The sequence below is a fragment of the Podarcis pityusensis genome (genome assembly GCF_964106645.2).
Source record: "Podarcis pityusensis genome assembly, chromosome: 7".
NCBI classification, from domain to species: Eukaryota; Metazoa; Chordata; class Lepidosauria; order Squamata; family Lacertidae; genus Podarcis; species Podarcis pityusensis.
The window spans coordinates 11,910,246-11,936,725 of NC_138031.1; the positions used below are offsets into that span (position 1 = coordinate 11,910,246).

The window sequence follows — 26,480 nt, forward strand, 5'->3', positions numbered from 1 at the left end:
GGAGCCCACGGGAAGGCCTTGAAATATGGACCTGAAGTAGAAATCCTGTTGGAAGCAGTATGGGCTCCAGAACAGATTGCTGTAATGCACTGCAAAGGTCATGGACGAGGAAGGGATCCAATAACCAGAGGAAATCATGCTGCTGACAAAGCAGCCCGAGAGGCAGCCCAAAAGCCTGTGGGAGGATTTATAGCAGCCCTCATACCAGAGGTAGTTCCAGGAGAAGTTAAACCTCACTATACCCCAGAAGAGAGGAAGTGGGCTGAACAGGAAGGAGCGGTTGTGAAGGACGGTTGGATGATCCTGCCGGACAATAGGATTTATGTACCTCATCACCTAGCAGGCACAATTGTAAGAAATTATCATGAATCTACTCACCTTGGCGGTACTGCAACCAGAGAGAGTCTCAGTCGGAAGTTGTATATTATTAACCTATCACAATTAGCAACTTGCATTTCACAGAAATGTGTTCTTTGTGCTAAAAACAATCCCAGGCAGGGACCGGTACAACCTCCTGGAATCCAACATGTGGGATATGTCCCCATGGAAAGCCTAATTGTGGACTTCACAGAGCTGGTCCCTTCTAAGGGATTCAAGTATCTCCTTGTGTTTGTAGATACTCTTACCGGATGGGTTGAAGCTTTTCCCACCCGAACTGAAAAGGCACGAGAGGTAACTAAGAGACTCCTCACTGAATTGATCCCGAGGTTTGGGTTACCTAGATGCATTGGAAGTGATAATGGGCCAGCGTTCATTGATCAAGTAGTACAAGAAGTATGTCGAGTCCTACAAGTGAAATGGAGACTGCATGCAGCATATAGGCCTCAAAGTTCAGGGAAAACTGAAAGAATGAATCGGACTCTGAAAACCCAATTGGCAAAATTAACCCAGGAAACGGGATTAGGATGGGTGGATGTGTTACCCATAACACTGTTTCGTGTTCGGTGTGCACCCACAAAAAGACTTAAGTTGTCACCTTTTGAGCTCCTGTATGGGAGGCCGCCCTCCTTTGTTCAGGATATTCCAGCTGACCTCAAACAAATAGGAGACCATGTGACACAGGAACAAGTGCAATCTCTCTCCCGTGTTTTTGTTTCTCTTAACAGGTGGGCCCTCGAGCGCACGCCGTGCAGCATTGCCGAGCCGATTCATCAGTTTCAGGCTGGCGATAGCGTATGGGTGAAAGAGTGGAAACGAGATCCACTTGCACCTAAGTGGCGTGGACCTTACACCGTCTTGCTCTCTACTCCAACAGCGGTGAAGGTAGCTGAGGTGACCCCCTGGATTCATCACTCCCGTTTGAAGAAGTCCGAAGGCAGTTGGACGTGCAAAGGTGACCCCTCTAATCCTTTAAAACTGACTCTCTCCAAAAACCCCTGTATCTAGCCCTACGGGGAACGGGCTAGGTCACAGGCAACATTAGACGACCGGCCTGCTGCAGCCACAACCTGGAAGCTGGCTGACCTGCGCACGCCTGAAGCTTGAGGAGCGTCTAAACCAGCGATTGTGAACGGGAAGATTCTCTAATACAATTAATTGACTGCCCCCCCCCCTTGTGGAACAATTATCAAGGATATTACTCATTGGGGATCCTTGGGATATATGTTTTGGTCTTGGTGGTTCCCCATTTCTGTCACTGGGGGAATTATATTGGGGCTAATATTTTTATGCTATCACAATAAGGTAATCTTTTGTGGAAGGAATGCATATACTACACATCAACATGATTTTATTATTAATCCTGATCCCTTGGGACGGGGAAGGGTCCTTGAATCTGACCAAATTTACTAAATATGGATTCCGCCATGACCACAATATGTGGGTAGGCTTAGCTGAGATGGTAGCCAATGTTGCAAATAGGACCAATTGCCTTGTTTGCTCTCTTGGGCCAGATGATTCAGAAGGAGGTATGCCCTTATTACCGATACCATTAAATGCCATTGGTATGGTAAGCGAAATGCCACACCAAACAGAAGTACAGAATTTCCCCGGATGGAACTCAACTAAACCAATACGAGTTATACCTGTGCAAGGGGAATTCTGTGTACATAAATTATCAGATGCAGCTGATTCTACCATGATAGGCTCTTCTCATTGTCACTATACTTGGGATTATATTAAGAATAGTCAAACCTGGGTAAACGGTACTACCTATCGAACTCGGAATACCTTGCCCTGTGCACCTCCTTTTATTCATGCATGGAAAGTGGTATGGAACATAACTGTGACAGAAAAAGGCAATCTAACATACTGCACTGTGAACTCTGTACCCCTTTTGATATTTCGCCTACTGCACTCCACGTACCAAAAACCTCAGACCCGATGGTTGTGGTGGATATGTGGAGAATGGGCATACAAGAAGCTCCCTTCCAAATGGAGTGGGACTTGTTTCCTGGGATGGGTATTACCACCAATGTGGATTATGCCCACTAATTCGGCCAAGCGTACACGAAGAAACGCTGATATTTCTCGTATAGCAGGAGGAAGTACCCAAAGTTGGAGCGATACTGATGATTGGCCACCAGAGCGCATTATAGCCTATTATGAGCCTGCCTCCTGGAATCCTGGTGAGCTCATACAAGGGGCACGGGATCCTATTTATAATCTAAACAGAATAATTCGATTGCAGGCAGTAGTGGAACTTGTAACCAATGCAACAGCCCAGAGTTTGAGACTTATTGCACAACAGCTGGATGAAAGTAGAGCCGCCATTTTGCAGCTGAAAATGGGAATGGATTATGTACTTGCCAGGCAGGGAGGCCTATGTGGAGTCTTGAACTTGACAGGGAATGCCTGTTGCTTTAACATCTCTGATAATGGTGAGGCAATCCGTGTGTTGGCCACAAAGATGGAGAGTATAGCACACGTCCCAGTACAAACATGGGAAGGATGGGATATGGGATGGCTCACCAACTGGTTACCTAATGTTGCGGGACTCAAAGGGATACTATTGTCTTGCTTGTTTTTCTTGACGGTAGTAATAATGGTTTTATGTATGGTGCCATGTATCATTTCATGTTTTAGAAGTACAATTAGCAAGATGATTTCGAATGAAACTCTACCTCATATCATGGCCCTATATAGAGCTTTACCTCAGGAATATGATGAAGGTCAAGCTATCAAGGACACTTGGGATGAAGGTCCTTGAGCTTGAAAGGGGGGAATGAGGCATCTAATCATAGCCTGCATTTTTATCAAGGCTTATAGTTTGATTAGGGTCTGTATTTTAAAATGAGCTTAAAGATTTTCAAATGTTTTATGCCAGGCAGAAGACCAGCTGCCTAAGTACTTTGTCAAGATGTTTATCCTCCTGGACAAGGGGGCCCCCTGATTTATAGCAGAAAACAATTCTCAAAGTCGTAAAAAGAGAATTACAAGCTGAGAGCAAGGTTACACCACCCTACATAATTAAGAGTTGGTAAATAGTAAAAACCATTAAACTTGAGCCATATCTTTCTAAGGTTAAAGGCCAAGAGCAACTGGCTGGAGAAGGAGAAGTGTAAACAGAAAAAGAGGCTTTTTCCTATTTTATTTTGAGGCTGTAAACTGATTCCTTCCTGTTACTTTGAGAAGATTTATTCTTCTAAAAAGCTATCTATGATAATGTATGAAATATACTGGCTTAAATGTAATTATGCAAAGGATCTAGAAAGAAAGAAATGTTAAATTCTTATTTCATAGAGTCATATTGCTGTAGGAGACCAGAGGGGCAAACGAGCCCAGCCCCCTGCCAGACAGGAGACGCCATCGAGCACTCCTGATATATGGTTGTCAGGCCTTTGTTTTAAAGACCTCCAAAAAGGAGATCTTTCATTGATGATGCATGAGAATGTGAACCCAAGATCTCTGACATCTGTTTAAGATAAAAAATTAAAATTATTAACCATCTGTTTTGGAGGGCAATAGGGCAAGGAGGGCAAGAGGTGAGCTGGTAATTAAGGTTTCTTGTTGAGACAAATGTAAGATATATGACTACTTATTTGTCATTTATAGATAGAAGAATATATAGCTTTTTGTATCCCATAAAAGGCAATAGGAAATGGGTGTATCTTTTAGGATTGGTTGTAGCAATCAGCCAATAGGAAATTCAACCAGGCTGATTGGACAGAGGCAGCCAAAGGAGGAGCAAGGGAGCTGGGCTGAGGGAATATAAGTGCTGGCCATAATGGCAGGAGACCAGGCCAGAGCTTGGTAACCATATACCACTGTGCCTCTCATTTATTTGTCTGACAAATAAATTATTATTTTAATTTCTCTATTGCTGCGTTGAATATTTCATTCCAGCTAAGCGTTAACCACAAGCAGGGTGCTACAATAATAATAATGATGATGATGATGTATTTATACCCCACCCATCTGGCTGGGTTTCCACAGCCACTCTGGGCGGCTTCCAACTGAATATTAAAAACAATACAGCATCAGACATTAAAAACTTCCCTAAACAGAGCTGCCTTCAGTTGTCTTTTAAAAGTAAAATAGTTGTTTATTGGCTTGACATCTGCTGGGAGGGTGTTCCACAGGGCAGGCGCCACTACCAAGAAGGCCCTCTGCCTGGTTCCCTGTAACCTTACTTCTCGCAATGAGGGAACCGCCAGAAGGCCCTCGGCGCTGGATCTCAGTGTCCGGGCTGAACGATGGGGGTGGAGACGCTTCTTCATGTATACAGGACTGAGGCCGTTTAGGGCTTTAAATTTAAGGATGGAAAAATGAGAAAATGGGAGAAGTTCTCCCATTCCTAACTGGAGATGCCAAAGATTGAACCCAGCACGTTCTGTTTGCAAACCATGTGCTCTTCCTCTAAGTCGCACCTCCCCTTCCCCCTCTCCCATTCATCTCTGGTGACCATATTACATTTTTTACCACTTGCCCCACCACTCAGAGCACCAGATGCTAGCCGCAAATTGCATCTCCATAATTGATATTTTCTTTTCATCTCTGAAAATTCCCCACTCCTATGCTCCGACATCTTCAGAGTACAAAATGATGTTTCCACACACACACACACACCCGACATTTGTTGAAAACGGCAGCGTGCAAACCAGCCGCACTCCAACCTTTACAGACGGAATTGTTTGCTTACATAGAAAGCAGTACTGTAATTACTCGGGGCTTGCATTATATATCAAGGTCAAAACTCTGTGATTCAAGCCATTGTTTAGGGACAAAAGGGAGTTGTTTTTCTGGCACAGCGGCAGACAGTACTGTAGCAACAAAGTTAACATGGACCCGATACCGTTTTTTTCTTTCTTGGCTAACTCCAGTTCAGCGTTGCCAAGAAAGCAGCCTGCTCAGTATTAGAGAGGACAGTAATGAAAGCATTTCCTCTATCGCCGATGCTCAGGCTCCGAGGGCCTTTGCTTACGTGGCCAAAAGCCCACTTTCTGCACACAAGAGCAAGTTTGGGGGGACCCTGGGATTTGCAGAAGTACAACTGTCTTAAAGGAAGGGGAAACTGAGAGCAGAGGACACCCAACAACAGCTGAATGAGGAGTGAGGCTGTGTATAATGGTTTGAAAGGCAGCTAGATTGTTTGCACCCTCCTCAGTTCAGACTGAGGTTGGTTTGGAGGAAAACACATCCAAAGACAGGATTTCATAAGCAACAATAGGATGAATACAGGCCACCTTTCATTTCAAAGGGGCTGAAATTTTAAAAAAGAAAAAACTGTAAAGCACAGATTCAATGAAACAGTAATGAGCAACATCTAAACAGGGACTGGGAATTTGTGGCCCTCCAAATGCTGATAGACTACAATTCCCATCATTCTCAGCATTTGGCCACGATGGCTGGGGCTGATGGGATTTGGAGTCTTAACAACATCAGGATTGGGCATAGACTCCTTACCCCATACGGTGGTACCTCGGGTTACAGACGCTTCCGCTTACAGATGCTTCAGGTTACAGACTCTGCTAACCCAGAAATAGTACCTCGGGTTGAGAACTTTGCTTCAGGATGAGAACAGAAATCGCGTGGCGGCGGCAGCGGGAGGCCCCATTAGCTAAAGTGGTACCTCAGCTAAAGAACAGCTTCAGGTTAAGAACGGACCTCCAGAACGAATTAAGTTCTTAACCCGAGGTACCGCTGTATCTGAGAAAGTTCATACAATCTCTGCAAATGAACACAACAGTTAATAACACAGCTGGCCCCCTCTAGACACCCTTTTTATTGTTTATTAAAATGTTTGACGTTTTACTATGCTTTTATATGTGCTGTAAGGCATATGGGTGCTGAAACCCAGCCAGATGTGTGGGGTATAAATAATAAAATTATTATTATTATTATTATTATTACTACTACTACTACTACTACTCACAAGTTAGCTCAGTTGGTTAGAGCATGGTGCTGATAACGCCAAGGTTGCAAGTTGTTCAGATGTTCTGGTGTGTATGTGTGTGTCTTGCTCCCATGCTACAGTGCAAGGATGCCCCAAGGTTACTAAGGTTCTTCTCCAATAACACCTGGAAGGCAAGAGATTGCTGATCCCTGAAGAAGAAGAAGAGTTTGGACTTGATATCTCGCCTTTCACTCTCCTTAAGGAGTCTCAAAGCGGCCAACAATCTCCTTTTCCCTTCCTTCTCCACAATAAATACTCTGTGAGGTGAGTGAGGCTGAGAGACTTCAGAGAAGTGTGACTAGCCCAAGGTCACCCAGCAGCTGCATGTGGAGGAGCGGAGACACGAACCCGGTTCCCCAGATTACGAGACTACTGCTCTTAACCACTACACCAATATTCAGAGGGGTCCCTGAATATTCCACACAGAGACGTTTGGTCATTGCAGCTGAATGAAGAGTAATAGAACACTTGAATAAGGCCTTGGATCAGATGTCTAGGCAGTTACAGATTATAAAGATGTCAAAGAATAGGCGATTGATGCAACCAGTTCTACTAAGATAGCAGTCTCTGAACTCATGGTAACCTCTGGTTTGCTCACATGCTCAAGGGGTGAATCAGAGGACAAGGTAATCAAAAAAAAAGAGTCGGCAACTTGACAGTCCTACTGTAAGGGGAAGAAAGAATTTGCCTGTCTGAGGTTTGAGGGATGGTGTGCCGAAACCTTCACAAAAAATCCCTTCGGCATCACTCAGATTCCTTCCGGTGAGGATTTCCCTTTCTGAAGTAAGGAAAAACTGAGAGCAGAGGACCCCCAACAACAGCTGAATGAGGAGTGGGGCTGTTTATAATGGTTTGAAAGACAGCTAGATTGTTTGCACCCTCCTCAATTCAGATTTGGAGGAAAACGCAGCAGTCTGATTGGTCCTAGAACAATAGGATTCAGAATGCAGCAGTCTGATTGGTCCTAGAACAATAGGATCCAGAATGCAGCAGTCTGATTGGTCCGCAGGAGCCACCCAATCCAACTCCAGGTGGAAGTGAATCCGCAACCTGATTGGCTTACAGGTGAATCCCAGAATCAGCCAATCACGTGGGGCCCATTGTGTAAATAATGTATATAAAGCAGACATTTTGGGGGAACTTCCATTCCTCCTCACTACTATGAGCTGAATAAAGAGCATGAAAGCCACACTCGACTCCGAGTATATTTCAGAAAATTTAATAAAAATGATATATATAGAACATCCAAGGACAAGACTGGAACATGACAGGCAAGGCTACCAATAGCTGCTATATTGTTTCTACTATCAGAGCAATCTGTTGGCCAGCATAAGCAGCAGCCAGGGCTGATGGGTTCTGTAGTCCAGCCACATCTGGAGGGCCTCACATTTCCCCAGCCCTGCTACAAATGAGTGATTCATCTAGAAGTAAGAGCTCCAGGATAACAGCCTCCGAGTTTTGATTGCGTAACTGAGCACTTAAATCATGCGCCCTATATTTTGAGAATAAAGCTGCAAGCCAATTAAAAGCTTCTGAACTGACGGAACGCCTTGCCTGACAGCCAATTAATTGCTTACTCATCCAATTAAAATAATTATAAGAACGGCATCGATGCAGAGGATGTCTAGAGATTAGCGGATGAAGATAATGGTTTTCTCCTTTATCGGCAGAACGCAGAGAAGGCATCTGTTCGGTAGAACACCTGAGATCCATTGCCTGAACAAAGAGATGTCAGTGGATTGCTTTTAATAACAGTAATAATTCTTTTAGCACCGAACACCCTTTCCCCGGGGATTTCATTAAAACTGTGTTTTAAAATCCACATTTTACAATCTCTGATGAATAGATTTAACCAACTAAGGCTTTTAGTGCTGAATTAAAGTGAAAGTCTCCACCCTTTCCCTTGAAACATACAATTATGATAATCAACGAAGATGCAGAAATATGTTCAAGTATCCTATTAGCACTGTAACCTTTCTGCAAAGAACTCAGCATGAGAGAACTTGACTTATCCCTTTTTATACGTACAACAATCCTGTAAAGCAAAGATTGGGAGTCTGAGGGAGTCTCTGTGTTCTCACATACTCCAGTTAATTCGTTGGTTCCTGGTGTGCTGCAGAAGTTTGTCATTACAACTGAACCAGAAAACTGCTGGACTTGATTGAAAGCCAGCCGCAAATATAGTTTGGAAGACTAGAGCAAACCATAGTTTCCAGTTCAGATGTACCATCAAACCCAGAAGTAGGGAATTCATCAGAGCATGCCAGGAGAGAGTAGAACTTATTGAGTATAGGGATGACATGAGCACAGGACTCGTTCTCGTTGTGCCAAATTATGGTCTCACATTATCAACTCTGTGGCTACCACTGCTTCCAATCTATCATCTGGAAACCCACTTCAAACCATAATTCCAGTTTCAAGATTGGGAAACCAAACACTGACGCCAGAACTGGCAAACTGTGGTTTGCTAGGCCTCAGTCATCTATGTTTCAGGAACTTTCAGGTTAGACTACTGCAATGTACTCAACTGATCTTGGGACTGATTTTGAAGACCATCTGAAAGCTTTAATTAGTGGCACAATGCAGCTGCCAGACTTTTGACCAGAGCCAGACGATCAGATAACATTAGAGTGATTTTGTTTCCACTTTGCTGACCACTAAATTGTTTCTGGGCTTTGTTCAAGGTATTAGTTTTGGCCTCTAAATCCATAAACAGCCTGGGACAAGAGTATCTCAAGAATTGTCTTCCTTCAAAGGAGCCTTCTCTGGCAGTTTTGTTTATCATTTGAGGTCCTGCATCAGGTCCCTTCAACTTTCAGAAATATGGTGTGTCCTCAGGGCCTTTTTAGTCATGGCACCCATGCTATGCCTCCTGGTCATTGCTCACTTTGGACAGGCTGCAAAGACTGTTGCATTTTTAAGGCTCCTTTTGTTGCTTCCGGAGGCACCAATCCTACACACCTTTTCCTGGGAATAATCTCCATTGAACACAATGGGACTTACTTTTGAGTAAACATACATGCGACACTTTTAGATTTGTCATTGGTTTTATGGGTATCTGATTTTTAGTATTCTGTATTGATTTGTTTTTTCATTTTAAAGTACTTTAAAGAAAGGTGGAGTATAAATTTGTCAGACAGAGGCAGTAAATACTGCTGCAATCATATCTGCTTACCTGGGAGTAAGGTCACTCAATAGGAACCCTTGAACTCAGTAGGACTAAGTCTTTATTGAACTCAGTAAGACACACAAAGGATTACACTGTACATCAGGCATGGCCAAACTTGGCCCTGCAGCTGTTTTGGGACTACAACTCCCATCATCCCTAGCTAACAGGACCAGTGGTCAGGGATGATGGGAACTGTAGTACCAAAACAGCTGGAGGGCCAAGTTTGGCCATGCATGCTGTACATAAATGTGATTAGGGGGGAAAAGCAAAGGAAAAAAGGAAGATGACACACTTGAGAGGGGACAGAGGGAGGAATGAGAGAACCTTCCATGTGGTCCTGCTGAGTCTTTAAAACAAGGATGGAGAAACTGAGGCCCTCCAGATATTCGTTGGACTCCAACTCCCATCATCCCTGACATTGGCCATGTCAGCTTTGGCTGATGGGAGTTGTAGTTCAACAAACATCTGGAAGCCCACAAAGATTATCCACCGCTGCTCTGCAACATCATGGCTTCTTTTAGAAATCCTGAGCTTCCTTTACAGAATGACAGTTGCCAGGGAGTCAGAATGATTGTCCAACTGGGCAGTCTCTAGGAGCTAAAAGCTGTGTGTACACATTTAGCAGCATAAAACTCAGCCAGGTTGTTCTTTCTCTCTGTTGAGAGTCATAGAATCGTAGAATTGGAAGGGAACCCGAGGATCATCTGGTCCAACTCCCTGCAATGCAGGAACCTTTTGCCCAACGTTTCCGAGCACAGTTCAAAGTCTTAGTGCTGACTTTTAAAGCCCTAAACGGCCTTGCCCCAGTATACCTGAAGGAGCGTCTCCACCCCCATCGTTCTGCCCGGACACTGAGGTCCAGCGCCGAGGGCCTTCTGGCGGTTCCCTCACTGTGAGAAGCCAAGTTACAGGGAACCAGGCAGAGGGCCTTCTCAGTAGTGGCGCCCACCCTGTGGAACGCCCTCCCACCAGATATCAAAGAGAAGAACAACTACCAGACTTTTAGAAGACATCTGAAGGCAGCCCTCTTTAGGGAAGCTTTTAATGTTTAACAGACTACTGTATTTTAATACTTTGTTGGAAGCCGCCCAGAGTGGCTGGGGAAACCCAGCCAGATGGGCGGGGTATAAAAAATAAATTATTATTATTATTATTATTATTATTATTATTATTATGTGGGGCTCGAACCCATGACTTCGAGATTGAAAGGTGTACACACTACCAACCGACCTATCCCTCAGGGGTTGAAGGTGCTTTGACAGTGGAAGCATCAAAACACAGCATTTCATCATAAGCGCCAAGGTAGATACAGGATAGATATGGATTGTGGCCAATGTCCTGGGTACCCTGTTTACCAAATCAGTGGTGGGAGCACACAGGATGCACATTAAACAGGAGTGTGTACGCAGCTTCAGTCTGTAGTAATTCCCCAACCCGCTCGCTTCTGGGCATCATTTTTCTTCATACATTCTTAAGTGTGAAGCGGTCATAATTTAAGCGATTGCTACCATGTTGAGAAGAAAATTGCTGTGTCAACTACAATAGAACAAGTCTAATTGTTTGCTTCAGAGTAACTTTTATGTCAAACTGCTTGGCAGCGATTTCTGTTGCAGTTGCATTCCTGACGCTTTCGGTCCTGTTCCTGCTTGTTCATTTATAAAAGGGGAGATTTGACAAGGGTACGTTGTATGTGTGCTTGTTTGTTTGTTCTTCTTTATATCTTCTGTTTCCTTTTAATTACTTTGCCCCTCTTGTTTTATTTTTTCCCCTTATTTGTGTAGGTAACGTTCTTGTGGTGACAGATGAGACATGAGATCTTCAGCCTCCCGGCTCTCCAGCTTTTCCTCTAGGGATTCATTATGGAACCGGTAAGAAAACAAGGGGACGGGAAAAGCCAAGCTGATTCCTTTTCCTTTCTTTTTTTAACATCCCACTAGACTTGTAAAAGTGCTTTGCAGTCCTAACAAGTCTCCCTACATCTCTGCAAATTTGTTAATTATCACACCCATTTTACAGACAGCAAGTTGAGGCATAATGACCGGCTTGCAAACACAACCCCACTCCCCTATGATGTGTTTAGCACTCCAGTATGAATGAGCCAAGGAGATAAATAACTATACAACTTTTAGAAGACATCTGAAAGCAGCCCTGTATAGGGGAGTGTGTTTTTAATGTTTAATGTCTTATTGTGTTTTTATATATGTTGGAAGCCACCTAGAGTGGCTGGGGCAACTCAGTCAGATGAGTGGGGTATAAATATTCAAATCACTATCATCATCACCATCATCATAATCACCATCATTCTTGAATAGGACATCCCTATTTTCATCGGATAAATGTTGGAGGGCACGAGTTTAATTCGCTGGTGTAAGAATGCCCCATTCATTAAACCTTTGCAAATTGTACACATTCCTTATCAGAACACAGTCAATGTGAAACATTCTTGAGAATGTCACAAGACGGAGGTTTGTCAAGCCTGTTCTCTCCTCCCCTTCCAACCTTAGAGAATGCAGAACGGCCCACCATAGCCTTAATAAGCTTTTGTGTTCATTCTCTGAATGGCGTGTGCCCACCCTGAGTCCTAATTTAAAGTCTGTTGTGTACTTGGTGAAAGTCACTTGAGCGACAACCCGCTTAACGTGGGTGTCGTAAACTGACACCCCCTAACAACAAACAAAAAAGAACTGTAAGGTTGTGATGGGGATTCCTCTGGATTCAAGTGTGAATTTAGGATGTTTGAGATTAGGGGGCCTTTAAAAGCCAAAACCACTGCCAAAATGTAAAATCAGCACCTTCTGCCCCTAGCATCAAACGCACAAACCTTTAACCTGTTATCATATAGAACGGTAAAAAGAAACAACGTCCCACAGAGTTAAAAGGGATGTGGGTGGCACTGTGAGTTAAACCACAGAGCCTAGGACTTGCCGATCAGAAGTTCGGCGGTTCGAATCCCCGCGATGGGGTGAGCTCCCGTTGCTCGGTCCCTTCTCCTGCCAACCTAGCAGTTCGAAAGCACGTCAAAGTGCAAATAGATAAATAGGTGCCGCTCTGGCAGGAAGGTAAATGGTGTTTCTGTGCGCTGCTCTGGTTCACCGGAAGCGGCTTAGTCATGCTGGCCACATGGCCTGGAAGCTGTACGCCGTCTCCCTTGGCCAATAAAGCGAGATGAGCGCCGCAACCCCAGAGTCAGCCACAACTGGACCTAATGGTCAGGGGTCCCTTTACCTTGCCACAGAGTTAGCATACCCTCCAACTCCCTGTTTTGACGGGATGTTCCTGGAATTACAGAAGCCATCCCAGTACGTTTCCGAGCACAATTCAAAGTGTTGGCGCTGACCTTTAAAGCCCTAAACAGCCTCAGCCCAGTATACCTGAAAGAGCATCTCCACCCCCATCGTTCAGCCTGGACACTGAGGTCCAGCTCGGAGGGCCTTCTGGCAGTTCCCTCCCTGTTAGAAGTGAAGCTACAGGGAACCAGGCAGAGGGCCTTCTTGGTAGTGGCACCCGCTCTGTGGAACTCCCTCCCATCAGATGTCATGGAAATAAACACCTACCTGACTTTTAGAAGACATCTGAAAGCAGCCCTGTTTAGGGAAGTTTTTAATGTTTGATCTTTTATTGTCTTTCTAATATTCTGTTGGGAGCTGCCCAGAGTGGCTGGGGAAATCCAGCCAGATGTGCGGGGTATAAATAATAAGTTGTTGTTCTTGTTGTTCTTGTTGTTCTTGTTCTTGTTGTTGTTGTCCTGGTTTCTGATTTGATCCCAAAATGCTCCAGGATGAATCGGCACTTGCAGATGACCCTGGAGCTTGTAATGGTGTCGCACTCTCACGTGAGCCAGCTAACTTGGGTGAGAGTGTGGCACTGAAAGACACGCTTTTTTGGTGGTGCACTCTTGCGTCCCGATTTTCATCTGTGGAATTTTGGAAGGTATGGGTTTGGCTCTCTGCTGGGCTGGGCAACCAGAGAAGAATGTATCTCTAGCCAAGGGTGAGCAGCCGCAGGCCTCTGGGTCAGATTTTCAGGGATCTCCAAAGGACACACCCCTTGCTGGTACTGCTTTACACACTCCTGGAGTGTTTTGGCCTGGCTGGAAATTCCCCTTGCTTCTCAGGATGGAGGATTAGGGAGAGTCATGTAGGTTGATGTACATACCCTCCAACATTTCTCCAATGAAAATTTTGTTGTTGTTGTTTAGTCATTTAGTCGTGTCCAACTCTTCGTGACCCCATGGACCAGAGCACGCCAGGCACTCCTGTCTTCCACTGCCTCCCGCAGTTTGGTCAAACTCATGCTGGTAGCTTCAAGAACACTGTCCAACCATCTCATCTCTGTCGTCCCCTTCTCCTTGTGCCCTCCATCTTTCCCAACATCAGGGTCTTTTCCAGGGAGTCTTCTCTTCTCATGAGGTGGCCAAAGTCCTGGAGCCTCAGCTTCACGATCTGTCCTTCCAGTGAGCACTCAGGGCTGATTTCCTTAAGAATGGATAGGTTTGTTCTTCTTGCAGTCCATGGGACTCTCAAGAGTCTCCTCCAGCACCATAATTCAAAAGCATCAATTCTTCGGCGATCAGCCTTCTTGATGGTCCAGCTCTCACTTCCATACATCACTACTGGGAAAACCATAGCTTTAACTAGAGGGACCTTTGTTGGCAAGGTGATGTCTCTGCTTGGTTAGCCAACCGAAATGTTCTCAGTAAAGATAGCCAGCTCTCACTTCCGTACATCACTACTGGGAAAACCATTCCATTATGGTTATGATTATTCACAGCCCATCTGACTGGGTTGCCCCAGCCACTTTAGGTAGCTTCCAACATATGTATATATAAAACACAATAAAACATTAAACATTGGAGGTAGGATGGCCGTCTGTCATGAATGCTTTATCTAAGATTCCTGCATTGCAGGGAGTTGGACTAGATGACCATTGAGTCCCTTCCAAGTCTATGGTTTTATGATTCTATATTTAAAGAACTTCCTTATGCAGGGCTGCCTTCGGGTGTCTTCTAAAGGTTGTGTAGTTACTTATCTCCTTGCCTCAGGGGTCACGTAACTCCATACCCCCCCCCCATATTCTCCAGTGAAAACAGGGACGTCCTAAGGACATTCTGGGATCAAATCAGAAACTGGGATGGCTTCTGTAAATATGGGACTGTCGCTGGAAAACAGGGGCACTTGGAGGGTCTGGATGTTGAACCAGCTCACTCTACTAATGGGAAGTGTGGCCTGGCATAGCTAGCCCAAACCACGATTTGCAAACCCAGTTCATGCTATGGGTTTTATTCTGGTCTGCCAGCTGATCGCAAATTCTCTTCTTTGGTAATCACTCGTAGCCGAGTAAGATTGTCTTCCATAAACACGGTTTTAACAATGAGTCCGTAAGTGACTGTGGAGGCCAATTCTGGATCCAAATGTCCTTCCACAGTGGGGGCATTGGTTTCCGGGTGGGAGCTGATCACGGTGTGGATTTGCCAAGCATGCCTTCCTCCTAGCACATTTCTCCCTTGTGTCCTGAGTTTGAGTGTCTTCAAAGCCCATGACACCTTTGGTAAACGTTGTTCTCCTATCAGAGCGCTCGCAGGCCAGTGTTTCCCAGTTGTTGGTGTTTATAGTACATTTTTAAAAGATTTGCCTTGAGAGAGTCTTTAAACCTCTTTTGTTGACCACCAGCATTACACTTTCCATTTTTAAGTTCGGAGTAGAGTAGTTGCTTTGGAAGACGATCATCAGGCACCCGCACAACATGACCAGTCCAATTATTGTCTATCAGTGCAGACACCATGCCAAAAGTATTGTTTAACCTTGCTTGGACGCGATGTCTGTGCTAAGCCATCACATCTGGTCCTCAAGAAGTGACTCTCCTCCCACTGAGGTCCTGAAGCAGCAATCTTTTATATCAAAGCAAACAAACAAGGCCATTAATTGGTGTTTCATTGCTTGGGGTGTATGATCTGGATACTTTCCCAGATACAGATGGGCGATAAATGAGACTGAAAATATTGAAATATTTGCAATATGGCTTGATGAGCTGTCTTGGTTGTTTTTCCTGCAGAATCCTCATATACCAGCTGCTTTTCAGCCTGCCAATTATTGCAATATCCTTCGTGGCTTCGTGTGTTGAACAGTAATACATTACTAGCTCTCTCTCTCTCTTTTTAATTAAAACGAGTGAGCTGCCCAGGCTCCGGAGAATGTTACTTAAGATATTCATTAACTAATCCCCCGTGTTAACATAGGTACTCTTGACAGTTCCTCCAAAAGCCTTGGTTCGGATATTCATAGAAGCAGGTGTGGGGAGCCTTTTGTCTGAACTACAGCTCCTGTCATTCCTGGCCATTGGCCATACTTGCTAGAGCTGATGGGAGTTGTAGTTCAGCAAACACCTGCAGGGCCAAAGGCTCCCCATACCTGGTAGAAGGAAGGAATCCATAGAATCATAGAGGGGACCCCAGGTTTTATCTAATCCAACTCCCTGCAATGCAGGAATATGGAACTGTTCTGTACAGGGATCGAACCTGCAACCTTGGCGTTATCAGCACCACGCTCTAACCAACTGAGTTATCTCCACCATATTGTATATAGTTGCATCGTGTGTGTGTGTGTTTTCTTGCATGAGCGGAATAGCAGCACTCGATACAGCCCATAATCTGGCAACACTGCCTGTTCGTCCTCCCCACTTTTCCTCTTATCAACAAGGGTTATTTTGTGCATTACAGTCTCACCATGCACCATGAAAGTTGCTATTATTGTTGCTCCCTCTATTACTGATGATGATGATGATGATGATGATGATGATTCCCTTTCCACTGCCCAAGGCCCCTGGGGACAAGGAGCCATGATCAACGGCTGAAAACTCGCCCTGCACCGTTCCATCTTTTCCTTCCCCAAGCACATTCCCTCTCCCCCGATGTTCCGGCATTTGTTTCCGATTTGCTGTGCTCTCGGTTTCCTTTCCGGATACCGAGGTTCCAAAGAACCAGCCTTACTGCTGATTGTTCTCCCCGCGAGGCTGGCATGCCACAATGCGTTTGTCAGCGGGGCTGGCTCTCGCATGACAACATCAAAACACAAAGGCAAAACTGAATCAGCAGATCAGTCAGCTTTATCACATGCAGAGCTAGGAGCTTGGCTTCCTTTCCCGGATCGCTTGTTGTTGTTGTTGGGTTTCTTGTTGTTGTTTTTTGTCGTCGGTGGAGAGCAGTCCATGGAACAACACTTACTGTCAGAAATTTCTTCCTAATACACACATAAACACACTCACAAACATATGTATATACACACACTACATTTACAAGCATATATAAATGCGGTCTATTTCTATATTTACATTACAGTGGTATCTCGGGTTAAGAACTTAATTCATTCTGGAGGTCCGTTCTTAACCTGAAACTGTTCTTAACCTGAAGCACCACTTTAGCTAATGGGGCTTCCCGCTGCCGCCGCGCGATTTCTGTTCTCATTTTGAAGCAAAGTTCTTATCCCGAGGTACTATTTCTGGGTTAGCGGAGTCTGTAACCTGAAGCATATGTAACCTGAAGCGTATGTAACCTGAGGTACCATTGTAATAATATTAATTTATTATTATTTATACCCCAGCCACTCTGGGCAGCTCCCAACAGAATACTAAAAACACCATAAAACATTAAAAACTTCCCTAAACAGGGCTGCCTTCAGATGTCTTCTAAAAGTCAGTTAGTTGTTTATTTCCTTGACATCTGATGGGAGGGCGTTCCACAGGGCGGGCGCCAGTATCGAGAAGGCCCTCTGCCTGGTTCCCTGTAACTTGACTTCTCGCAGTGAGGGAAATGCCAGAAGGCCCTTGGAGCTGGACCTTAGTGTCTGGGCTGAACGATGGGGGTGGAGACGCTCCTTCAGGTATACTGGGCTGAGGCCGTTTAGGGCTTTAAAGGTCAGCACCAACACTTGTGCTCAGAAATGTACTGGGAGCCAATGTAGGTCTTTCAAGACCGGTGTTATATGGTCTCAGCGGCCGCTCCCAGTCACCAGTCTAGCTGCCACATTCTGGATTAGTTGTAGTTTCCGGGTCACCTTCAAAGGTAGCCCCACGTAGAGCGCATTGCAGTAGTCCAAGCGGGAGATAACTAGAGCATGCACCACTCTGGCGAGACAGTCTGCAGGCAGGTAAGGTCTCAGTCAGCGTACCAGATGGAGCTGGCAAACAGCCGCCGTGGACACAGAATTAACCTGCGCCTCCATGGACAGCTGTGAGTCCAAAATGACTCCCAGGCTGCACATTTGGTCTTCAGGGGCACAGTTACCCCATTCAGGACCAGGGAGTCCCCCACACCCACCCATACCCTGTCCCCACAAAACAGTACTTCTGTCTTGTCAGGATTCAACCTCAATCTGTTAGATATGTAATGATGGCTCAGTCTGCCTCCTTGCACCTTTGCTCCTTGCAGACTTTGCCCTTCCTCGGCCCTCTGACTCAGAGACTTTTAGTGCCTCTGATCACCCCTAGCAGCTGTTTAGCAAGGAGTCTCCGTCCCCACCCTCAAACTGGCATTTCAAAGAGTTAGCATTAGCGAAATGTCATGTATCGTGGGGAAAAACAATGGCCTCCTTCTGCAGACCTCCTCCTTTGCGTTCACGTTAAATGGGCCTTTCATTCACGGTCCCGCTTTACGACTCGAACACTCCCAATTTGGCACTTGGCAGTTTCCGAAATAGCATGCCCGTTTCCCTGCATCTGATTGTTACGTCCCAAACCGCCCCCCCCCTCCACTCCCTGTTCCACCACCTCGGCTCACCCCACCACCACCACTTCCCCGTCCCCTGCAGATCAGTGCTTTAAATATCAAATCAGCTGGTGGGTGTATCTAAAATAGGCACACGCCGAGAAAAAGAAAGTTGAGGGTGTTGTTTCTGTGGCTCATGCTAAGGCACGGCTGGAGACTTTTTCTTACCAATACATGGCAGGCGCAGAGAGCGCTCAGCCAACCTCAGGGGCTGCATCACAACGGGGGTGTCATGCGTTAGTGCAGGGGTGGGTCGCGTGCTGCCTGAGGGCTGTGCATGGGTTAATTTCAAGCAGTTAGGGGGGACAGGGGGAGAGAAGGAAGGGAGGAAGGTGGAAATGTTTTTTGGGGAGGAAGCCAAAACAGATGGAAGGGTGGAAAGATGCGTGGAGGAAAGCCCTCTGAAAGGGACCAGCTCAAAGCTCTGGGCAAGAATAATCTGTCCTTTACCCCTGGCATCCCACAGGGTAGAAAAGAAGAGGAGGGGGAAGAGAGAAGAGACTGGCTGAAAGAGCAGGGTGGCAGGGGAAAATAAAGGTAAAGGGACCCCTGACCATTAGGTCCAGTCGTGGCCGACTCTGGGGTTGCGGCGCTCATCTCGCTTTATTGGCCGAGAGAGCCGGCGTAGAGCTTCCAGGTCATGTGGCCGGCATGACTAAACCACTTCTAGCGAACCAGAGCAGCGCACGGAAACACTGTTTACCTTCCCACCGGAGCGGTACCTATTTATCTACTTGCACTTTGACGTGCTTTCGAACTGCTAGGTTGGCAGGAGCAGGGACCGAGCAATGGGAGCTCGCCCCGTCGCAGGGATTCAAACCGCTGACCTTCTGATCAGCAAGTCCTAGGCTCTGTGGTTTAACCCACAGCGCCACCCACATCCTGGCAGGAAAAAATACCAAGCCCTATTTGGTTTTGGATTTTTCCTGACCTACTGTCAGCATGTGTAAACCCTCCAAGTCTCCCTATTTTCCAGGGACAGTTCCTGATTTACAGAAACCGTCTTGGTTTCTGATTTGATCCCAGAATGTCCTGCTTTTCCTTAGGGCGCCCCTGTTTTCATCAGAGAAATGTTGGAGGGGGGGTTATGGAGTTATCCAACTCCTGAGCCATCTGAAGGCAGCCCTATACAGGAAAGTGGGGTTTTTTTAATGTATTATTATCTTTTTATATATGTTGGAAGCTGCCCAGTGTGTCTGGGGCAACCCAGTCAGATGGGCGGAGAATAATAATAATAATAATAATAATAATAATAAGATGTCCCTGTTTTCATTGGAGAAATGTTGGAGGGCACGCATGCAGCCCCTGACACATTGCCCTCAACGAAATGTGGCCCTTGGCAGAGAAATCATTCCGGAGAAGAAGACATCACATGGCGCCAGAGGTGTAGTCTAGGGTCCTGGAGGGCCAAAGACCCATTAATTCGTTCCAGAGATCTGTTTGTAACCCAAAACCGTTCTTCACATGAGGCACACTTTTGCTAATGGCGCCTCCTGCCGCTGCCGCACCACCGGCGCACGACTTCTGCTCACATCCCGGGGCAAAGTTTGCAACCGGGAGCATCTACTTCCGGGTTAGCGGAGCTCGTAACCCGAAGCATTCGTAAGGTACGAGGTTCCACTGTAAAGCTCTACAAATTTGAGCCACCCCCCTCCCCCCCCCAAAAAGAAGCTCAGCAATTTTGGGAATATGGCAACCCTACTCTAGCAGGGACCCAATTGCATTCAGGAGAAATTGTGTTGCTAGCTCATTGCATCTCGCCTTTCCAAAATACTAGGGCCTCAGTAGGATTGGCTGCTTTATCCAGAACCGACCCTCTCATTAGACAGAGTGAGGAAATTGCCTCAGGCAGCAGCTACCAGAGGCCAGCATCCCCACCCATTTCCTCCTGAGCCCCTGACCATTCCCTGCTGCTAGAGATTAGCGCAGTGTGTGGCATATAGCCTGCCATATACCCCTTAAACTAGGCTACCTGCTGACCTCAGGTGCAATGGAGGAAGGTATTCCATTGCCCGTGGCAAAGTAGGATTCAGCTGCCAGTCCATTTGGCTTCTGAGCACGGAATGGGGAGGAGCCATCTTGCCCTTTGCCTCAGGCAGCAAAATGTATTGGGCTGGCCCTGGCTCTATCAGCTGGAAAATTATGTTGCTGGAATCTGAATTTCAAGCAGCTGTTGATGCACTGTGTGTACGCTGCCTTGAGAGCAGCTATTTCAAGAGCTGCATTTTTTAACGTTCCATAAACAAAGAAATAAATGGGACCTCCCTGCACGCCGGCTGCTTGTCAAAATAATGGGCATTATTTAGAAGGCAAAGAAGAATCATATGAGGTGAAGGGAAAGGAGCCCTTGACTTGTCTAGAAGCATCCTACATTTTATGCTCCAAAGGAAACGCTTGCAAAGATATCCCTAGAATACCCAAATGTCAAAAGTCTGTGCAAGAAGTCATTTTGCAACGTATTTCTTCGAAGTAAATCAACGCTGATGTCAATATTTGGTTTTGGCTTGAATAGTTAGCATTGGGTTGGCTTTTGCTCAGCAAGTAAGTTGCGGGTTTGAAAAACGCCAACATGCTGTATTAATTTACCATTTTTTAAATTTTATTTTGGTCATTGCACAAGGCTCAGCTCATTGGACAGGCTGGCACACAGAAAGTGAAGTGTCGTATTGTTTAGGAGAGAGTAGTCTTCCACATGAACGGAACTGGCAAAGAAGTCTTTGGTAACTCACAGAGAATGTGCCTCTCCTCTTGTGTCAGGGTTCAGCCCTGCCAAGACCTGGAACCTGACGCCTCCTTAAAGGGGGAACTGAAGAAACGCACAAGCTCCACTGATCTCCAAATTGCCAGGGACCCCAAAGAGCAGTTGGATCTGACTGTTGCTGATGCAGTCCGGACTGTGGTCCCCATATGAGCTGCCGGCTCAGCTCTCAGACCGACGTCATCTCCCTCTGGACCACGGGATCCAGGCAGGAGTTTCAGGGCTGCCACTGAAGTGTCCATGATGTGGGAATGTTAAGGATTGTAGGGAAGGATATACAGTGGTACCTCAGGTTACAGACGCTTCAGGTTACAGATGCTTCAGGTTACAGACTCCGCTAACCCAGAAATTAGGGTTAAGAACTTTGCTTCAGGATGAGAACAGAAATCGCACGGCGGCAGTGGGAGGCCCCATTAGCTAAAGTGGTACCTTAGTTTAAGAACAGTTTCAGGTTAAGAACGGACCTCCAGAATGAATTAAGTTCTTAACCCGAGGTATCACTGTTTTGAATAAATATTACCCTTTATTCACTCACGCTAGTGAGTGATGTAGCAGAACAAATTCCCCTCAAGATAGCTGGAAGCTAGTTTGCAGATTCTTTTGAATCTCTTAGTTAAGATTATTTCCTGGTGGCCCCTTTGATCCCTCTTAAAAGAATAAAGACACGAGAGGCTTTCTGAGTAAAGTAACAAAAAGTTTACTCACATTTCACGATAAGAGCCCTGAAAGGCAGGCTTTTCTTAGTAGTTACATAATAAACAGTAAAGGTAAAGGGACCCCTGACCATTAGGTTCAGTCATGGCCGACTCTGGGCTTGCGGCGCTCATCTCGCTTTATTGGCCGAGGGAGCCAGTGTACAGTTTCTGGGTCATGTGGCCAGCATGACTAAGCCGCTTCTGGCGAACCAGAGCAGTGCACGGAAACGCCATTTATCTTCCCACCAGAGCGGTACTATTGATCTACTTGCACTTGGACATGCTTTCGAACTGCTAGGTGGGTAGCAGCAGGGACCGAGCAACGGGAGCTCACCCTGTCGTGGGGATTTGAACCACCAACCTTCTGATCGGCAACCCCAAGAGGCTCTGTGGTTTAGACCACAGTGCCACCCGCGCCCCATAGTAAACATAATAAACAGAGTGTGAGTTAATCACATATGGAAACTGAGCTCATGTGCTGCTAGCTGAGAGCCTGCAGACAGCAAAATTACATTAGATAACAAAATGGCTGCAGAAGACCAGCATGGCAGCAAGACAGCAGCAACAATAGAAAGACAAAACTAAACTGGACAAGAGACTGAGAAAATGGCTGCGTGACTCGGCTCTTTTGTGGAGACAGCCAGAGTCATGCCCATCTCCCAGGTCACATGCAGGGGGAGGACGCTCCAGACCAGTGGAAAAGGAAAATAAGCTGACTGGCTGTCCCCCTGCCTGTGCCCACTCTAGAGAAATAAGGAATGTTGCACTTGACTGTACCAATGGATTACTGTACATACCACACATGAAACTACTTCAGAGAAGGGGAAGATTATGGAAGCACCTCTCTGAATCAGAGCCTGGCTGAGCGCCGGAAATGAGGGGAACCTCCAACTTTTATAGACGCTCCGAGTCTGAGATGCTTCATTACTGAAGCAACAACCCTATCTCCGGTTTTCCTGAATGGGGAGCATGGACACCACGACTTGCAAAGGCAAAATCAACGAAACCATCCAAATTTGCAGGATTATGTGGGCTGAAGAACTGCAGTTCCCTGGGGCTGGATTTTTTAAATCTTTGCTAGAAACCTATTAGTCTTGCAAACGTGGGAAGGAGAGGCTGGGTTGCACAGCTCAGGTGACTGGAGGAGGAAGAAGACAAAGATGAAGAGGTATATTGCAGTTCACCTTGTGTGATCCCAAACATGAAGCACCCCGTTTTTCAAGACAGATCTATGCCCAATTCTTCAACAGAGCAAACGTAGCAAAGGGGTGAGGCACAGCACATTCGTATGTCAAGTATTTAGCCATGCCAGATTTAAAAAATCAACCGCTTTTTCTACTTCATTTGCTAGATAGATAGATAGATAGATATTCAGGGATTAGAGGGGCTATCTATGGGAGGAAGCCACAGCAGGACTTGATATCGTTTCATGCAGAAATTCCCTTAATCTCAGGGTCGTGGGTTTGAGCCTCACATTGGGCATAAGATTCCTGCATTGCAGGGGGTTGGACCAGATGACAATATTATTATTATTATTATTATTATTATTATTATTATTATTATTTATACCCTGCCCATCTGGACGGCTCCCAACAGAATAGTAAAAACATGAATAAACATCAAACATTAAAAACTTCCCTAAACAGGGCTGCCTTCAGATGTTGTCTAAAAGTCTGGTAGTTGTTGTTCTCTTTGACTTCTGGTGGGAGGGTGTTCCACAGGGCTTTGCTTCTCGCAGTGAGGGAACCACCAGAAGGCCCTCGGCACTGGACCTCAGTGTCCAGGAGAACGGTGGGGGTGGAGATGCTCCTTCAGGTATACTGGGTCGAGGCCGTTTAGGGCTTTAAAGGTCAGCACCAACACTTTGAATTGTGCTCGGAAACGTACTGGGAGCCAGTGTAGGTCTTTCAAGATGACCCTCGGGGTTGCTTCCAACTCTACAATTTTTCTATGATTTGCAGTTAAAGGGGACTGGGCAGCAGGTAGTGGGAGAGACCTCTACCTGAGTGTGTCCCTCAGTCAGAGTTGACAACTCTGGGTTTACAAAAAATGAGTGGCTTGGTATAAGGCAGGCTCCTTTGTTTCCCTGGGAGAGGAATATGGAGAGCAAAGCAATGAGGTCTCCAGTGTATAGCTGATTAATTGATTAATCAATTAAACACAGGAAACTGCATCGCACTGAATTAGACCATTACTCCATCTAGTTTTACATTGTGAACACTTGACTGGCAGATGCTCTCCAGGGTTTCAGGCAGAGAGAGGACATTTGCAGCCGGACCTGGAGATGTCGGGGTTTGAATCGGAGGCCTTCTGCATTCTCCCACAGAGCTGCAGTTCTTCTTGTAGCTGATGTTCAAGATTCGCTGGATTTTCAAGCAGAATTAAAGCCTATGCATGAAAAATGGGATGGGAGGCAAATTTCGTTCACTTTGCCTATTAATCTGAACCTACGTAATTCGCATTTTCTCAAACCATAGGTGGAACATAGGGGTATTTTGTTTTTTGCAAATTCACACTTCTCTGAATTTCACAATGCAGTTCACCAAGCATAATAATATGTACAAAAATGCATATATTGGTGGAAATAACATCCAAAAACGCATTATATTAAGGGAAATTGCTTGTAAATTGTGTTTATTGGGATACACACACACACACACACACACACACACACACACACAGTGGTACCTCAGGTTACAGACACTTCAGGTTACAGACTCCACTAACCCAGAAATAGTACCTTAGGTTAAGAACTTTGCTTCAGGATAAGAACAGAAATTGCGCGGTGGCGGCGTGGCGGCAGCGGGAGGCCCCATTAGCTAAAGTAGTACCTCAGGTTAAGAACAGTTTCAGGTTAAGAATGGACCTCCGGAACGAATTAAGTTCTTAACCAGAGGTACCACTGTATAGCATTTAAATGCTGGTGGATTTTCAAGGCAACTTAAAATAAATAAATCACAAACTGATGCAGAAACATGGCAAACTAAATTTAAGGCTCGTAAAAATGAGAAATGGAGAGAAATTGAACTGGACAGATTCATCCATCTCTAGATGGAAGAAAAGTGCAATTACCCAAAACAGGTTTCATCTCGTCATGGCAACAGGGGAAAGTCCTGCTGGGCTATTGATTGCTTGACCTGCATGAAATGAAATGGATGGTCCCAGCTGGGTCCAAATGAGCAAGTGAATTACAGTCCCTTCTCATCAGCCTAAGATTGACATTAATGAATATGACCACCTAGTGCTAATTTCTTCTGTCTTCTACTCTCAGAGTGGAGATGTGCAATAGGGTCAAAAGGACATTTCAAGAAGAAATGTCCCCCAAATATATCTCAATATCTCCCACAAGCTGCTTGCCTTTTTAATTTCCATTGCATATGACCAACCAAGAGCCCTCTAGGAGTCTGATAAGCACTCATTTTCTGAGTACATCAGGAACAGGAACTCTGGATGTTGTTGGACTACAACTCCCATCAGTGTCATAGCATGGGTGCTGCAATCTCCTGGGTGACATGGACCCCGTTAGGGAGTTGAATGTAGATGTGTACTCTGTCTGTTCACCTCCGCCCCGGCCCCAGGTGCTGGCAACCCACGCTATGCCACTGAGTCTCCCATCAGCCAGCATAGCCAGTGGACAAGAATGGTGGGGAGCTGTAGTCCAGCAACATCTGAACGACCACAGGTTCCCCAACACTCTCTGGATGATAACCTTGGTTGAAAAACAGATGTATGCATGTGTGCTAGCTTTTAGTGAAGGTGCACATTGAAGCCAAGGTCTATTTTGGCCCATGGAGGGAGGGATGGCAAAAAAGTAATTAAAATAAGTAAAACAACGAAAACAAATCTATTAAAATACGTAGAATAAAAACAGCCGATCACTATTAAAGCTCTTTCCTTAAAAACAAACACTTCCCAAAGTCCTGTTGGAATAAAACAGTCTTCACCCACCAGTGGAAGGACAGCAAGGAGGGAAACAGTCTAGCTTCTTTAGAGAGGGTGTTCTAAATTCTGGGGCAGCCACCAAGAAGGCCCTCTCCTGTGTCCCTACCAAGGGTATCTATGAGGGTGTTGGAACTGAGAGAAGAGCCTCCCTTCAAGATCTCAGATCCCAGGCAGGTTCATATGAGAGAATACGGTCCTTCAGATAGCCTGGGCCTAGAATGTAATACATCCTCTCTCACACACACAAGAAACCCCATTAGTGGATGCAAACGCTTGCAAAATGTGTTTCTATAACTGCACACAGCAGCTTTGCTTCAAAACTCTCCCCCAGACAAAGTGCTTTGAGAGTTACTACCTGAAGCTTATGTGAGAAGGCAAATAGAGGTTTGAAAAGCAAGCATCAAAGTGAGTATCTTCTGTTACCACTCAACACAAAATTTATATGCAAATGCATGCATGCAGTCAAATACATTAGGTGCGCAGTGAATCATTTCTAGCCCACCTCACTCTAAGGGCAAGTTACAACACAGAAATAAAATGTGAAATGAAATCACTCCCTGTCCTAATTTTAGTTACTCTGAAATTAGCTCTGCTCATTTCAGTGGAAGCTACTACCATGAAAGATCCTGAAAACTATGGTCTTTTGCACAGATGATAGAGGGAGAATCTGTGGACTCCAACTCCCATCAGCTCCAGCCAGCATGGCCAATGCTTAGGGATGATGGGAGCTGTAGTCCAACAACATCTGGAGGGCAGTAGATTCCCCACATCTGGGCTAAAATCAGCGACAGTGACAAAGTAACCTGTGGGATCAGCAGCTGAAT

General features: G+C 45.6%; 1 protein-coding gene across 3 annotated transcripts in view; it reads left to right on the forward strand.

Moving 5' to 3' along the window:
- Positions 1–26,480, forward strand: part of ASAP1 (ArfGAP with SH3 domain, ankyrin repeat and PH domain 1) — a 143,545-nt gene that overhangs the window by 22,475 nt on the left and 94,590 nt on the right. For 2 of the 3 annotated variants that reach the window (XM_081012532.1, XM_081012529.1), the window contains exon 2: positions 11,285–11,371. In XM_081012532.1, coding sequence (XP_080868658.1) covers positions 11,313–11,371 — 59 coding nt within the window. In that variant the 5' untranslated portion in view covers positions 11,285–11,312. Of the gene's footprint in view, positions 1–11,165; positions 11,183–11,284; positions 11,372–26,480 lie in introns of those variants that run through there. The other variant, XM_081012530.1, reaches the window with a different exon arrangement.